This window comes from Meleagris gallopavo, chromosome 3, assembly GCF_905368555.1.
Source record: "Meleagris gallopavo chromosome 3, MGAL_WU_HG_1.1, whole genome shotgun sequence".
NCBI lineage: Eukaryota > Metazoa > Chordata > Aves > Galliformes > Phasianidae > Meleagris > Meleagris gallopavo.
Window position 1 is genome coordinate 25,038,769 of NC_139406.1, and position 16,097 is coordinate 25,054,865.

The window sequence follows — 16,097 nt, forward strand, 5'->3', positions numbered from 1 at the left end:
GGAGAAAGCTGTGATCTAGATGAAGTGAGACATCTTTTTATCATCCATCATGGGGGACTCAGATCATTTGGATAGTGCAGACTTCATCTTTCTTTCACCTATCATTTACTCATGACTTTACTAGGCTTTTCCTGGCTCGTCATGCTGGAGCATTTCAAGGCTGCTGTTTTTTGTGCATGTGGAGAGAGTGAAGGTACCGTATCTGGGGCCATAAATATCACTGGTTAATAAAACATCTCAAACATAGTCACTGCATTGGTGGATGTTTTAATATTCACATCCTTGTTATATGTTGCCAACTGTTACGCTATAGCAGTGGGGAAAGAGAGAAAACCTTATCCCAGAAAAATGCCTTTTTTTTTTTATACTTTTAATTTTTTATATTCACATTTATCACACATGGAGCTGTGTATCTGCACCAAGGCTATATTCTGAGCATCCATCAATAACAGCTTAGAGCTTCTTCCACAGATCAAGGGCATGTGCAGTCTTTAATACCTACTTCTTATAATTTTTGAGATGTAGACCATGCTTGTGTATAAATAAAATCCTTAAAACACCAAAAGACTGAAGATGTGCTTGCTTATCTGTGCTGTCTTTTTGCGTCTATTGACGTAGAGTGCTTACTGTCTGAACTTTTCTAATGTTTTTGTTTGGGCTTGTTGCAAAGTCTTTCAGACAATGCAGATCAGTTCCACAAGCTATTATCTCAATGTCGAGATAATTTCCTTGTGATTGTCTGTTTCGTTGCTTTTTATCTTGTTATTCCTTGTTTTATCTTCATGCTTCTAAAGCATATTGTTGTTGCTTTATTCGTAGTTTATTATGTCTGCTTAGTTACTGCTCTGATATGCTGTACATATTCAGCTAATTCATATATCCATGTAAATTTATTCCTCCAGCATTTAATTGTAATGAATATTCTAGTTGATGCTTCCACGCTCCTCAGCTACATGGTGCTGCCCTGATAGAGGTCCCCTCTGGTCCAGGATATTCTACTAGTTCACTGCTCTGCTGCCTGCTTCCAGTAGGTTTCTTTTGCCACAGTCACTGTTAGTAATGACCCTTGAAAAATGTCGTTATACATTTGGTGACTAAATCTGATTTTTTTTTCTGGTGTTCACTTTTGTGCAGCCTTTGCTGCAGCTATGACAACAAAACATATCTCAGGCAGAGCCTTTCTCCACACCTGTAGTTTGGGTTGCTCAGCCTTTCATCTGTGCCATGATGTTTTTGTCGCTTACGAGCTGCCCATGTGAATTATTTAGGTCAGCAGTTCTCATGCAGAGTGTCTCTCTCAGAGTTCTCCTGATGGCTGAATAATTTTTATAATCCCACCATGGTCCTGCTGTTTCCAGGAATCAACTTGGGAAAAATAGTTTGGTACATGAGAATTTTTATGAACAGTTCTCCAAAAATCTCTGATCTTATGCTCCAGAAAAAAAAATAAGCAGAGTAGTTATCCTAGTTTAGTTGTACAAGGAGTAAATCCTTCATATATGACCACATTATTGTCATTCAGCTATTGCAGTTCACACATTTAACAAAATGTCATGAAGATCAGCAGAGTTATTTGCTGGAGATAATATTTGCTCTAAGAATTTTGCAGCTCCCTGTAATTCTTCTGAGCTGAGTAGGTCAAGCATAAAATCCAACTGACTTTTGTATTCCTGCTAATTAGGCATAACTACCTCTAATTAACTATAATATGAGTTAAATAGAATGATTATCATGAACAGATAACTATTAAAATCACTGAAATTGCAGTGTTTGCTATTTACTTTGAAAGCCCATTGAACCTGTAGTAAGGAATAAGATGCGTAATAAGTGGAAAAAACTTCATACCCTGAAACAAAGAGCCAGTCAACTTTCTTTTATTGGCAGCTGTAGCTTTCAAAAGCAACCTCAGATAATGGTAATTTCTCTGAGGCAAATCTGTCAATGTTACAATTTGTACTAGAGTTTTCAGTGCATCAGTTCTAAAACTAGGAGCAATGAAAGGTTGCATCAGCCTGATGTTCTGCAAAATCTTGCTGAGCAAGAATCAAGGTTGTTATTCTTGATGGAAGATAGGTTTCATGCACTTTTATGTCTTTTATCACTTGAAATCTAAACTTACTTTAAAGTTATGCTTAAATAAAAAAAATACCAACCTCTGAAATCTTCGCAGATAGTGACTTCTCTGGTATAAAAAGGCACTGTTAAGTATTCACTTTTGCATTAGATGCTTAAAACATTGCTGGGTCACATGATTGTTATGCTAATCAATATTATCACAGCTATTCTACTGTGACCTTGACTTTTCTCTCTCCACTGTAGTCTGTCACACGTATTTTGCCTTCTTTGTTAACCATTAGCTAAGCAGTTTGCACATATGCAAAACATAACTAGTAGATAAGTACTAAAAGAGGTACTGGATTAACTGGCAAGCTATAAGAGTTAGTGCAAATTTGATTGTGATTTATTTCGTTCCTAAAAGTCCGACAAGATTATTGGATTCAGTCTTTAGAACACTTCTACATTCCTGTGTTTTGTCTTGGATATAGTGTTTCTTCTCCAGCAGTATTCTCACACTCACTGAGAACCTGTTTTCATTGTGACAAGACACTGTTACTATCCTTATGTTGTAGAATAATTATTCCTTTATACTAATATTATACAAGATAGAACCAATAAAGTGTTGCAAGCTATTACTAGATGCTAATTCATCTAGAAGAGTAGAGGCCTCCACATGGAATTGAAACTGCTGTTTTGAAATACTAAATTCAGAACAGTTATCTTTGGCTATTTCAAAATTTCTTATTTCAAAATATACAAGTCTTATTCCAGTTTAAGTCAGAGAAACAAGCTGCTAGTTAGTTCTGAGATTCAAATTTGAACTGGTGAATCCAAAGTAATATTGAGAATAAAAATGCTTGTATATTTCTCAGACTTGGATAAGGTATAATCTTCTGTGAGACTAGATGATATGCACACTTTTTTTTATATATTCAAAGTCTTTTTTCTGGTATCTAATACACTACAACATTATCTTCAGTTGGTGTGAACTTATAAAAACACTGGTAGAGTCTGAAGAACAGTGAGATAAGGACCAGCTGAAAATCTTCCTCACTCAAAATGGAATGTTAGTCTTCCACTGGAGAGGGAAACAATTTGAGCTCTGCAGATGTGAGGTTGACCTATGTTTTAGTCTTTCTGAAAACTAAAGGTTTTGCAGAAAGTGTCTCTATCTGTCTGGCCCACAAAATGCATCAGAGACAAATTGGGCATTTACATTTTGCTGCATCTGAGATTTTTGTCACAACACTTTCAAGTGTAAGATCGATGCATGTATTTGTTATATTGTAAGTACACGTTTTTGGCAACAAGAAGAAATTTTGATTAACAGGTAGAATTTGCAGGCTGTTCACAATATATTAATAGTAGCAGCCAGATGAGGGAAAAGGAACATGTCTTTTCCTTTTAGCCTGTGAAACTGTAAAAAAAACCATACGGATAAAACTAAGCATTTGCAATTCAGATTTTATTAGAAGGATATTATTTTAAAGCAGTAATATTAGAAATAAAAATTTAAAGCAGGCATGTGGTTTTTGTATGTCTTGATGTAATTCATGCTTTTTCTTTGCTTCAAAAGTGTGAGGAGTCTTCAGTTCAGTACTGTTACTGTTATATTTTTCTTGAAAATCACCTGACATGCTTAAAGTAACTCATATTTCATGAGACCATTTCACTAATCATTTGATACTTGGTAAGTGCATTCTCTGAGAACTGAAGTTAAATAGACTGTTTGTCTGGGTGTGTGGTTTTTTTTTTTTTTTCATTTTTAAAAAAGAGCAAGTCTGGAAAGTTTTTTTATTTTAAAATGGTTTTAACATTGAGGCCTGTAACTAGCAATGTTCTCCAGGGGTTGGTGCTAGATCTGGTCTTGTTCAGCATTTTCATCAACAGCCTAGATGAAGGATAGAGTCCCTTAGCAAGTTTGCTGATGATACAAAGATGGGAGGAGAGACTGACACATCAGAAGGTTGTGCTACTATTCAACAAGACCTGGACAGACACGAGAGTTGGGCAGGGAGGAACCTGATGAGGTTTAACAAGAGCAAGCATGGAGTCCTACAACTGGGGAGAAATTAATGCATGCATTAGTGCAAGTTAGGGGCTTACCTGCAGAAGAAGAGCTCTGCAGAGAAAGACCTAGCTGTTTTGGTGGACAACAGATTGGCCATGAGCCAGCAGAGTGCCCTTGTGGCCAAGAAGGCCAACTCTATCGTGGGATGCATTAAAAAAGTCATGGCCAGCAGGTCGAGGGAGGTGATCCTCCCCCTTTACTCTGCCCTGGTGAGACCACATTTGGAAAACTGTGTCCACTTTTGGGCTCCCCAGTTCAAAAAAGACATGGATCTCCCAAAGGAGACCAATCAAGGGATGCAAAAATGATTAAGGGCTTGGAGAACCTCCCATATGAGCAAAGGCTGAGAGACCTTAGCCTGGGGAAAAGACTGAGGGGTGATATGATGCATGTTTATAAACATCTAAAGGAAACTGAGAGGCAAATGTATGAGGCCAGGCTCTTCTCTGTGGTGTGTAGTGATAGGACAAAGAGCAATGACCTAAAAGTTTGAAACAGGAAGTTCCATTCAAACCTGCATAAGAATGTCTTTACAGTAAGGAGAACTGGAACAGTATTCAAGAACTGTCTGGGTGCTTACCTGTGCGACCTATTGTAGGAAACCTCGATGATCTTTTGAGTTCCTTTCCAATCCTTGCAATTCTGTGATTCTGTAAATATACCCATACTGGACTGCTAGGTAGTCAGGCCAGCTCATTGTGTATTTCAGCTTACAGCAATCTCTGTTGTATACCAGTTGTTTCCTCATGAGAATTGTTTGCAGCTTTAATACTCTATAACCTTTTTATGAGACATTTTCATTTATTTGAAGTTTTACAGGAAATTAACCTTGAAGTTTGGAGTCCATTATTTTTGATACAATGATGTGAATGGTGGGCAGGATTCCAGGATAGGAGGGCCTCAAACTGAGTGGCTTTGAAGTCAATCTGCCCCTGAGTGGTTGTATTTACAAGTACTTCTGAAATTAGAGATGATGATGCTCTTGAAATGCAAAGATACCTGCAGTCTTGTTAGTACCGTTAAGGATCCAAGCTATCCTAAATCTGCATCTGTTATCTTCATAATTCAATTATATTCTAGTATAAAGTAAACCTCAAAATTTAAATTCAAAAGAAGTATTTTCAGTGTATGCTCTTAGATTTATTTTGATTGTTCATAAATTTAAGTGAGAGGAAGCAACAGCAGTTTATGCAGAGTGGCTAAATTGATTAAAGGATTTTATTTTTCTTAATAATACAGGAAAAGTTTAAATACGGGGTTCTGAATATTTGATACATATCTTAGTTTGTTCTCTTAGGACATATTAAATTGTGCGCCTATCGTTTATTTCTGCGCCAGTCATCTATCTTTAGATCACTCTTTATTTTGTATATATATTTATATATCTCTCTATAACCAGCAATAATGAAAATGCTGTTGCATGCATGTGTATAGAAGTCTAGTATCTTCATATATTAATTCATGCAATGGATAGCACAATGCCTTTGGAATGTGAGACAGGGTGAGATGGGGGAAGGGGATGTACTGCAGAGTGACATAGAAGAGTCAGGAATTCTGTCTCTTTAGGAAGCAGTGGGGGAAAATCTCAGGTTTTTACCAGAAGTTTTTGAGAAGCCTCCCACAAGAAGGTGATGCAGCCCAAAGCCCAATTGAAGTGCTTCTGTATTAATACACGCAGCATGGGAAATAAGCAAGAGGACTTGGAAACTATGATGCAATGGAAAATGGTTAGATGTTAGGAAGAAATTTTTTACTCAGAGGGTGGTGGGATGCTGGAACAAGTTGCAAGAGAGGCTGTGGATGCCTCATTCCTGGAGACATTCAAAGCATGGGTGGATTGGACCCTGGGCAGCTTGATCTGGTGAGTGGCAGCCCTGCCTGTGGCACAGGGGTTACAGTTCCCCTCCAACCTAAGCCAGTCTATAATTATGATGAAATGATGACACAGAGGGAAATTAGAATTAATCAGCCAAAAGCCATTGAACATTTCCATAGGGTAAATTGCATCCAGAGTTTTAAAATGAACCAATCTGCTTTTAATCCTGAATTTCATGTCTGCACAGAAGTGCCTGTTGTAGCAGACCAAGGGCAAATCATTTGATGTCTTAAAGATGTGGGTTTATGCTTATGGGGAGTAACAAGAAAAGGTTTGTTTTTATCTCTAGTAAAATAAGATGCAGATAGACTCCCAGAGACAAGATAGATAGATATCCAAATAAGATAGGTATCAATCTTGTCTGGCCATCCAGTTCTGCCAGTTACTTGGTCACTATATGAAGTGGTCCCATCATCAGAAAGAACTAATTTAATTTGTTTAATGTATGTAATGTTCCAAAAGTAACATCTAAAGTGGTTTTAATTTAGACAGAACTTTTGGAGGAAAAGGTGGTAGAGATGTATAATGGAGTCTAATTTTCAACTTTCTGTACTTAAATTAATTTGACAACCGTTTCGTAAAATTTCTTTTATAATTTCAAGTGTATGCTTAGTAGTTCCTCTTGCTGCTGTCTCTTGGGAAAGAAATTCATCACAAAAGGGATAAAAACGGTATAAAATTGTGATTAATTGAACACAATAAATATACATAATTGTGAGTGAACAATGGCTGCCTCAAATTTCACATTTCAGACAGAAAGTCTGATATTTTCATACTTAAAAGCTTTATCCTATCCTCATTGCTTTCTGTCTGCAAACTTACTTTGGTATCTATTTGTTCTAAATGGCACAACAGATCAACATAATAAGCTGCTGTTTTTCAAACACTCTATTATTCCCCTAAGGAAATAAAATAATTTTTAAAAAGTGAGCAAAGACGGACAAAATTTTAGCTGCATATTATCTCTCTTCATTTAAATGCAAGAAGATGCATCTACTTTTTGGAAGTATTTGTGATCTAAGCAAGTAATCTAAAAGAAATAGAATAAAAATATTTCTATTTTTAGCTGTTTCCAGCTGTTTCATGTATTGTAGCATCAGGGAAAATTAGTTGAAGACTGTTAATATCTCTCTGTTTTGGTGAAAGTTCTTCACACTTAGCTTCGTGTCATCTGCAGGTGTTCAGTTAGGTTACAAACTTTTTAAAACTGTAGTTTTCATATGTTCATTGGAACTTCTCAAGTAAATAATGAAAAGATTTAGCTCATTTTATTTTGCTGCAGTGCCTTCCAAACCTGTTCACTTATTGAAACTGCCATTTTTTGTGTACTCAGTGTTTAAATGTGTTTTGCACCAGAGGTTCGAACATAGAAAACCAAGCCCTTTAGTTCTTCCATCAAACTAAGATCTGTGCTAATGCTGAGAAGTTATAAGAAGAGGGTCAAAATATGCTTTTAGTGCCTTACTGATAGCTTCAAGGTGGCCTGTAATTAAACATGCAAGGCAATTTGATTTGCATAAGTGGAGGGGAATGTGGAAACAAAAGCAAAAGAGGAATGAGAACTAAGAGCAGAGTGGGAGAAGGATCTTCTGGGTGCTATGGGAGCAGGGACTGGGAGAGGAACACCAGGGCGATATAAGTTGCTCAGAGGCTGCAGGAAGCCAGCAATGCTAAACAGAAAGCCCTGTGGCTGGGGCCATCTCCACCATTCCTTCCAAAAAGCATTTCATTTAAGAACCTGAAGTACTGTGAACTGTCAGTGTGCATGTACTGTTTAAGACAGATGTTGAGCAAGAGTGTCTTACTCCTTTCTAGTGGGCGCTCCCTATTAACTAATGGTGTTATTGGCACCATGACTTCAGGCAGGAGGAGGATTCTGTTGTGATCTGTGGATCTCAATCCTTCTTTTTACTACCAGGAAGAGTAAGTGTAGTTCTATGTGAAAGAATACTAGCTTTTTAAATGTTTAACTTAATAAATAAATAAATGCATTTAGGAATATTACACTTTACATAAAGGAAGAGTGAAGTTGGAAAAGTGAGCAATTCTACTTTGAGAAATAGCATAGCTAATGTTCCTAACTGTGAGTTATCCCAGCCTTAATCTTTGTTTTGCATTCTTCTTTCAGGAAACATACTTCATCAGAAATGCTCATTACAATACAGGAGATAAGTTGAACATCTTGTCTTGGCAGTATTGAATGGTCAAGGCACTTAAAACTCTTTGTAATTTGCATCAGTTGTTCCCCTCTCTTTCCAGATAGCTGACTGGAAACGTGCAGCCTGAGGCACCTAGGGAGTTTCTCCTATTATGTCTCTTACTCTAGGCCCATTCTGCAGATGGGAACCATCTAGCCACATAGTACTATCCATATTGACACATGTACTGTAGGAACTAATTCAGTAAGATTTATAAGCAGTAAGAATTCTCTATGATGCCATTATAGAATAGCATGTGAGGATATTAATAAATCAGTGTTTTATCAGTATTTTATTGGAAGAAAGCATAGAATCTGGGAAGGCAGAACCTCAGAACTGCTGAAGCTGGGAGGGAATTCTGCGTCCAACTGTTCCAACCCATTCTCCAACAGGGATACTCAGAGCAGGGGGCCCAGGTCCATGTCCAGGCAGCTTTTGGAGATCTCCAAGGAAAAGACACCACAGCCTCTCTAGGAAATTTATGCCAGTGTTCTGTCATCTGCACAGTTTATATATATAACAGGGAGTTACATATATATATATATAACAGATAATTTTCATATTTGTTTTCAAGGAACAGGCATTGTCATTTGATTTCTCTCAGTGATGATAACTGTAATTCTAAAACTGATAGGAAAGCTTATGAACTGTAACTTCTGAAATCTTCCTTACTTGGAGCAAACAACGTGATTTTTATGAATTGCTGTAACTCTAGCAATTAAGTACAACATAATATTTCTTGTCTAGATACTGTGCCTGCTGTCAGAAATTCAGTTTCAACTTGAAAGAAATACTAGCTTTGTATAGGCCTTTAAATTATTTTTTCTCCATTTAATCATTTTATCTGTTCCATGTCATAATAGGGATCAGTTTCATGGTTTTGGGTCAATAGCATATGAAGAGATGCAATGTAGTCATTCAGGGATCCTTGGCAAATATAGACGAGGATGAATGCTCATGTTTTCTTACTGGTTTTCATTGACAGCGCATGCATTGGATCCCAGGATCCTTACTGTGGCTGGGACATGGTGATGAAGAAATGCACAACTCTGGAAGAAAGTCTGAGCATGAGTCAGTGGGAGCAAAGCATTACTGTGTGTCCAGTAAGTTCAAATACATTCTTTTATCTCTCAAGACTTTTGATTCCATGTGAATCTCATGAAAGTGAGCTGCCATAAGATTTCTCAAGCTTACAACACTATTTAATAGCATTTTCCACAAGTCTTCCAATTAGACTTGAAAAAGATATTTAGTTTCTTTTCAAGTTCTTATCAAACTATTTATACCAATAAGATCAAATTATTCATAGTTTTTTTTTTTTTTTTCAGAGGACAGTCATTTTTTTCCCCTGTGATGTCTGCATTCCCATTTTGAAAGCGTATGTTCACTAAGGTTAGAGGTAGTCATTAATTCTGCAAGGTTTTTTAATCACTAAGTTTAGTGATAGACATTTTCAGGATCTTTCTTCTTTTCTACTTCTATAATATTTAACTGCTAGTGTTACAGTCTTTTAGCATTATTGTGATAATTGCTATAAAGGCCATATAACTTGTTTCAGTATCAGTGAATTGGAGAGGTGGGCTGGGAATGTTAAGTCTTATGCACATAAATGGCAGGAGTTATAATTATTATAAACTTTGTGTTAATATTTATAATGGTTTAACACTTCTCTTAAAAATATGTTGATTGAATTTAATATAAAATAAATACCAACAAAGTACTTTTAGATCTCTCTTTTTTAATATGGTTTTAGTGTTGTTTAAATATTGATGTTAAGATAGATCTTCCTTGTATTACTGTGCTCTTTACATTTTCTTTGCCTTCTGCAAAGAGGGAGTCTTTAGAACTCAATCCAGCTTTCATCAGTAATAAGGGCTTCCTGAACTTGCCCCCACTTGCCACTGGAGCTTATGTATCTGAGTTTGTGCTTATATGGCACCCAAGTTCTATTCTCTTTGTGCCTTAAAAACTCACTGTAACATCTACACTGCTCTGTAAAGTTCTTCCAGCTTCCACTTGTGATCTCTACTTTATTTATTTATTTATTTATTTATTGTAGCAATCTTGTAGAAAGAAGTCACTGATTTTGAGATCCTTGAGAACTAACTCGTTTTCTAATTGCCTGTGTTTGACATTAAAGAGTAATTTTTCAAGCATTTTGCTTGAATCTATGCTCTAGGTGGCCTAATAAAAAAAATAATCATGTTGAATTCATCTGCATTGGCTTTTCAGTTCACATTAGGAACCATTCTTCAACTCACATTGTAAAGCTGTGCATTACATTATTTTTAAATGAAATTAAGGCAGAAATGAGCTCCAGCTACTACTGACCATTTTATCCAGTTTGATCCTTTTGATCCAGCTAGAGTCAGTTCAAAGTAGGCCCCATAAAATGTGGATGGTGTATGTCTTCAATACCAGCTGTTTTATTTTCCAGATTTTCAGTTTATGCGCGTTCCACTTGGTAATTTACATATAGCCATTGTTTTACAGAAGCTTTGAATTTAGTCATGAATCCAGTCTTTGCCTCCTTGTTTGGCAAGTAACTAGATGTGATACAGAGTGTATTCAGATCAAGGTACATGGAATATCTCCTCTCTCCCTGTAGTAATCCTTCAGAGTAAATGTGGTTATGCGGAGGGTTAGTTGGTAGTATGGTAGTGTTGCTGTATTAGGAAAGATTACTGGAATGGGCTAGTTGGTTGGCCTATGCAGGAGAAATCTGCTAATTGTTTAGTCTTTGAATTCTGGCATTGGCCCTTATATTCTTCAAGGGATATATAATGTGAGGTAGAAGGGGTGGGATGAGTAGTTAAAAAAAAAAGAATACAATTCTGTCCCATTCAACCAGAAAAACATTTATTTAATATCTGTTATATTACACTTGCATAGTATCTGACTAGTCTAGTCAAAGCAGGGGAGCACCAAAGAATTGCTCAGATATCTATCCACAGCTCTGAGATTTACTCTGCGTATCAGAGATTAAAAGATTTACCAAAAGGAATTTTGGAGATGACCAGATTGAGATTGCATATGAAAAGGAAATTTTTAGAGCTGATCATTGAAATTCATAATTGTTTGACCACATTACTGTCTTAAATTCTTGAACTGCAAATAACTCTGTATTGAGCAAGTTTGAGAACTGCATAGAAACTTCCTTTGAAATAATACTATATTCTGGCAAACTAAACTTATTACAGTTTTGTTCATTGCTTTCAAATACTTATTTTCAGAGAATTTTTATGTGCTTTATTCACAGGATATACAAGTCAAGCTGTAATTAATATTTATTGGCATTTCATAGAGCAGGGAGAGGTTTAAGAGAAGTAGCTGAGCATCTGTGGTATTGTGTCTCTGGATTTGAAGATCATTTGTGAGAAGTATAGTTATTTTAGTTGTCTGGCTTTGATTTATAACACTCAAGAGGGTATTTTTGGCATGAGTACACCAATTGTGAGTGCATATAGATAGTAATTAATGCTATGGCACACATATCAGCTTTGAGCTTTTTCCAATTGGTCAGATATTGCTATTATTCATCTAATAGCTCATCCAATATTCATCTAATTTCTCTAGTAAAAGGATCTTGTTAATTGTTTTGCCAAAATATTTTCCAATGGTATTTTCCAATGGTAACTCTTGTGATCCATCACTAAAAATAGGCTGACATCATCAGAGAGCTTTTACAGTCAAAGTAAAAAGAAATAATAATTTTGATTTTCTTTTGTTTTATTTTATTCATATACACAACGTCAAATGGCTTCATTTTCACAGCTCTGGCAAACAGTGCATGTGGAAAAACAGTACATGTATGGGAACATTCTTGACTGCATTAGCAGCTTCAAGAAGTACTCCACAGTCACCAAATTGCACACAATATTGCTTCAAACCAGAGATTTAAAGGTGAAGTCACTAAAGATGTAACCTTTCCTCAGGATGCAGAGGCACAAAACGGGGAGACAAGATGGGTACAGAGAGGCGGCTCTAGACCAAGATGAATATATGGAGGGAATTAGAACGGAAGAAGTGATGTAATGGTAGTTGTAGAAAGGAAAGGGTGACAAATAGAGAATGATAGGGAGGGAAAGCAGAACATATCCATGACAGGAAAATATAGCCATAATTGTCTGTTTGGTTATGACTTTCACCATGTAAGATTGTGAAAGGTTAATGAGCAGTGGCCTTGCATGGATTCTAGTAAGGGTTAAGAAGGTCCATGATCCATGTTTTGCTTCCCTGAGGGCTGCTCTGAAAGTAACACCTTTTTTTTTTATTTTTCTGGCTTATGACATCAGAGGTAGCTGCTGGTGGTATGGCAGTAGAAGTTTAACCTCCTTGCCAATATTCCATTACATTTTGTTGCCATGTGACAGATAGCAGCAGATGGGCAGTCTGACAAAATGCCATCTAACATGGAAGTGCATCTGAAGCAAAATTTTGTCAATGAATTCCTCCATGTGGAAAAAGCTGATATTGAACAACCCTTGGTGAATGTTTCTGGAGACCAAACAGTGGATGTGAGCACAGTGACGTGGTGGATAATGTGTTTCAGCAGTAGAAACAGGGAAGTGAAAGACAAGCCATGTTCTGGATGGCCATGCACAGTTGTTATACCATGAAATGAAGAGTATCTCAATCAGCTCATCCACACAAATCAGCAGATTGCAAGCAGAGAACTCTGTACAGTGCATAATGTCAGTCTCAGTATGTTGGAAATGATGATGGCAATGTTGGAGTGTCACAAAGTTTGTGCCAAGTGAGTCCCAAAAATGCTCACACAGGCAAAGAAAGAACACCATATGGGAGCTTGTCAAGACCTACTGAATCCATACAAGGCTGAAGGTGACAGTATCCTCGATCACATCATTACTGGTGACAAGATGTGCTGTCACCACTACAAGCCAGAAGAGCAATCAATGGAGTGGGGACATGTGAATTCCCCTATTGAAGAAAAGGTTTGAGATGCAGCTCTCAGCAGGAAAAGTGATATGCACTGAATTTTGGGTGATCCTTCTACGCTTCCTGGAACCTGAAGAAAACATCAGCTCCAACTGCTACATCATGACACTGAAGCTTTAAACTTCCAGAGGCCAAAAAGAAGACAACCCTTTTTTTTTTTTTTTTTTTTTTTTGCAACACAGCAACTCCAGAGCCCATGCCAACTTGAAGACCTTGGAGCTTGTTGTCAATCTTGACTGGACTCTTCTATCACACCCACTGTGTTGTCTGAATTTGGCACTTTTTGACCTCCATCTGTTTGGGTCAATGATAGATGTATTGTGTGGGCAACATTTTCCTAGTAATTACACTGTTATAACAGCTGTGAAACATTGGGTCACCTTTGCTAATTCATTTTTACAAGTGCTGCATGCAGGCTCTTCTGCATTGCTGGTAAAAATGCATAGCTAGTGGTGGTGACTTGGTTGAAAAATAGTTTTTTGCAGTTGAGAATTTGCTCTACCAAGTAGAGTTATTGTGCTCTTTGTATCTGTTCTGATTTCCATGGAAAATAAATAGGAGGCATTACTTATGGAGAGACTTACTTATGAATTATTTGATATCACTTTCAAAAATGTGATATTGGTAGGGAAAGCAGATAGGTATCGGCAATTGTAGATATCAGCAGAGACTGCAGTTCGATGACCTTTTCAGGACAAAAGAATAAATGAAGGAAACGAAACCTGCTATCAGTATTTGCTTCTGAGATCAAACTTTCATCCAAGTTTCATGAGTACTTTCCCTACATTTTCATGTTAATGATAATAATTGTAGACAACTGTAGGTTTAGTTTGTAATTGTAAACAGTAAGCATTCTTTGGCAAAGCATAGGAATAGAAAGCAGGAAATATATTTTTGTATCTCTGAGATTAACTGTGTTGGGGACTTATCACTGCTGGTTTACAAACTACTGATGACAGCAGTGCTGTAAGAGAGAATGAGCTTACTTGTCACTTATTGATAAGTATTTTGTATTGTATATTTGGTATGAGCAAAGGTCAGGGAGTTATTTTTGTTAAGCAGATGTCAGCAGAACTTTGAAATAATGAATTATGGTTACTTTTTTTTAAGCGAAAGCTAAATTATAGCAATTAAACATGGCAAATCCATTAGCATTTAAGTGATAATGTTGCCATCATTTCTACTTATGATCATGAATTAGTAAAGATTAACATTTTGCTAAAAGAATTAATGGTACAAAGCCTAGATTTGTAAATGGAGATGAATTCTCTATTGCCTGGCCTAATTGTGTTTAAAAGTCAGCTTATGCAATTTGAGCTAGCACATTTTCGTTCAACTGAGTAGTAAAGATTTCTTACTAACGTTTTATGGCTGCATAGTGGAAATATTCCCGTTGAGTTGAAAACATTCTGACCCTGCCAGCCAAAGGTGTTGAGAAGTGACTTTTGAGGAAGTAAACTGGCTCGTCATGTAGAGTAAGATGCCACTTATGCTTTTTAAAAAAGAATTTTTATGATAGATTAATATAATTAGTTCTAATGTTTAGAGAAAGTCATATTTAAAAGCACATTTAACCTTTTTTGAAGTGTTGTGATGAGACATATGCATCACAAAAACTTTGTCAAATAAAGATAGTCATCATGGGAATTTGTGGTTGATTCAGCTGTTTTTCTTATCCTAGGCTATTATCCTCTGCTGCCTCTTCTGATCCAGACTCAGGTTTCCATAATAATTCTTTCATGTATTGTTTTACAGTCAGTATCTAGATTCCTAATCATGAGCAAATTTTAGGAAATAGGAAACGCTGTCAGCAGAAGATAGTTGAGAAAGTAAAATACATTTTTTATTAAATAACAGTAGGCAAGCAGAGTTACGAAAGGGAACACTTAGTTGTAATTGTTTTTGCTACATGGTGACATCCAGTGACCAAGATCAGTAGGAGGTGGTAGGAATCCTACAGCTGTAGAAATTACAAGGGAAGTGTACTGTCTGGAAGCTGTACCTCTCCAGTAGAGGCTTTTATTGTTGGTGGCTGAAAGCTATACCTCCATGTACTTCTGAATTAGGAGGCTGTACAAAGCAGCTGTCAGGCCTCAGATTGGTTTTTCTGTTGTGTTTGTTCCTAGACAAGGAATCTGACAGTGGATGGACATTTTGGAACATGGTCACAGTGGAAACCGTGCAGCCACACAGATGGTGCCAGCATTGGCTCCTGCCTCTGCAGGACCCGTGTGTGTGACAGTCCAGCTCCTCAGTGCGGAGGATGGCTATGTGAAGGACCAACCATGGAAATTGCCAACTGTTCCAGGTAACAATTTCAGGTTCTATCATTTATGTTGTTAAAAGTTTGTAACTTAAGCAGAATTTAACCTACCCTTTCAAATCTCATCTGCAATCCAGTGATCCTGTTCTGTGCTTGAAGCAGCTCATAGCAAAGGCCAGAGCAAATGAAACATTAGAAAAGTCTTTCTCAAACACTGCGGCAGAGAGAATGAGTGAAATGGCAAGCAGTGATTTCAAATACAGTGTACCAAATTGTATTGTTCTCTGTTAATTTTAACAAAAGCTAAGAGAAAAAAAAAATCAATATTATGTAATAGCCAAAGTATGATACTTTCCTCAGTTCTGTTCAATCCTGTAAGTCATAAAACTTTTTTTTTTTTTTTTTTTTTTTTGGAAGTCAGAACTATTTACTTTTTTCTCTTTTTTTTTTTTGGCTTCATATCACCATTGTATTCCCCCATCTGACTTGGAAAAGATGTTTTCATTATATCTTTTTGATAGCATCATGACATCTGGATCTGTTGCCAGCCTATATGCCACTTCTTAGCCAATCTTTCTTTCTCACGCACAAAGCCACTGTCATAAAAAATACAGTGATAGATAATTTCAAAGAGACTCAGAACACTGCATACTCTGAATTGCATTTAGGGTT

General features: G+C 36.7%; 1 protein-coding gene across 4 annotated transcripts in view; it reads left to right on the forward strand.

Annotated features, from left to right (window-relative positions):
• The window catches only part of SEMA5A (semaphorin 5A), a 316,919-nt gene that overhangs the window by 224,771 nt on the left and 76,051 nt on the right, over positions 1-16,097 (forward strand). For all 4 annotated transcript variants that reach the window (XM_085220463.1, XM_085220466.1, XM_085220462.1 and 1 more), the window contains 2 exons: positions 9,189-9,306; positions 15,289-15,470. In XM_085220463.1, the coding sequence (XP_085076589.1) occupies positions 9,189-9,306; positions 15,289-15,470 (300 nt within the window). The remainder of the gene's footprint in view (positions 1-9,188; positions 9,307-15,288; positions 15,471-16,097) is intronic.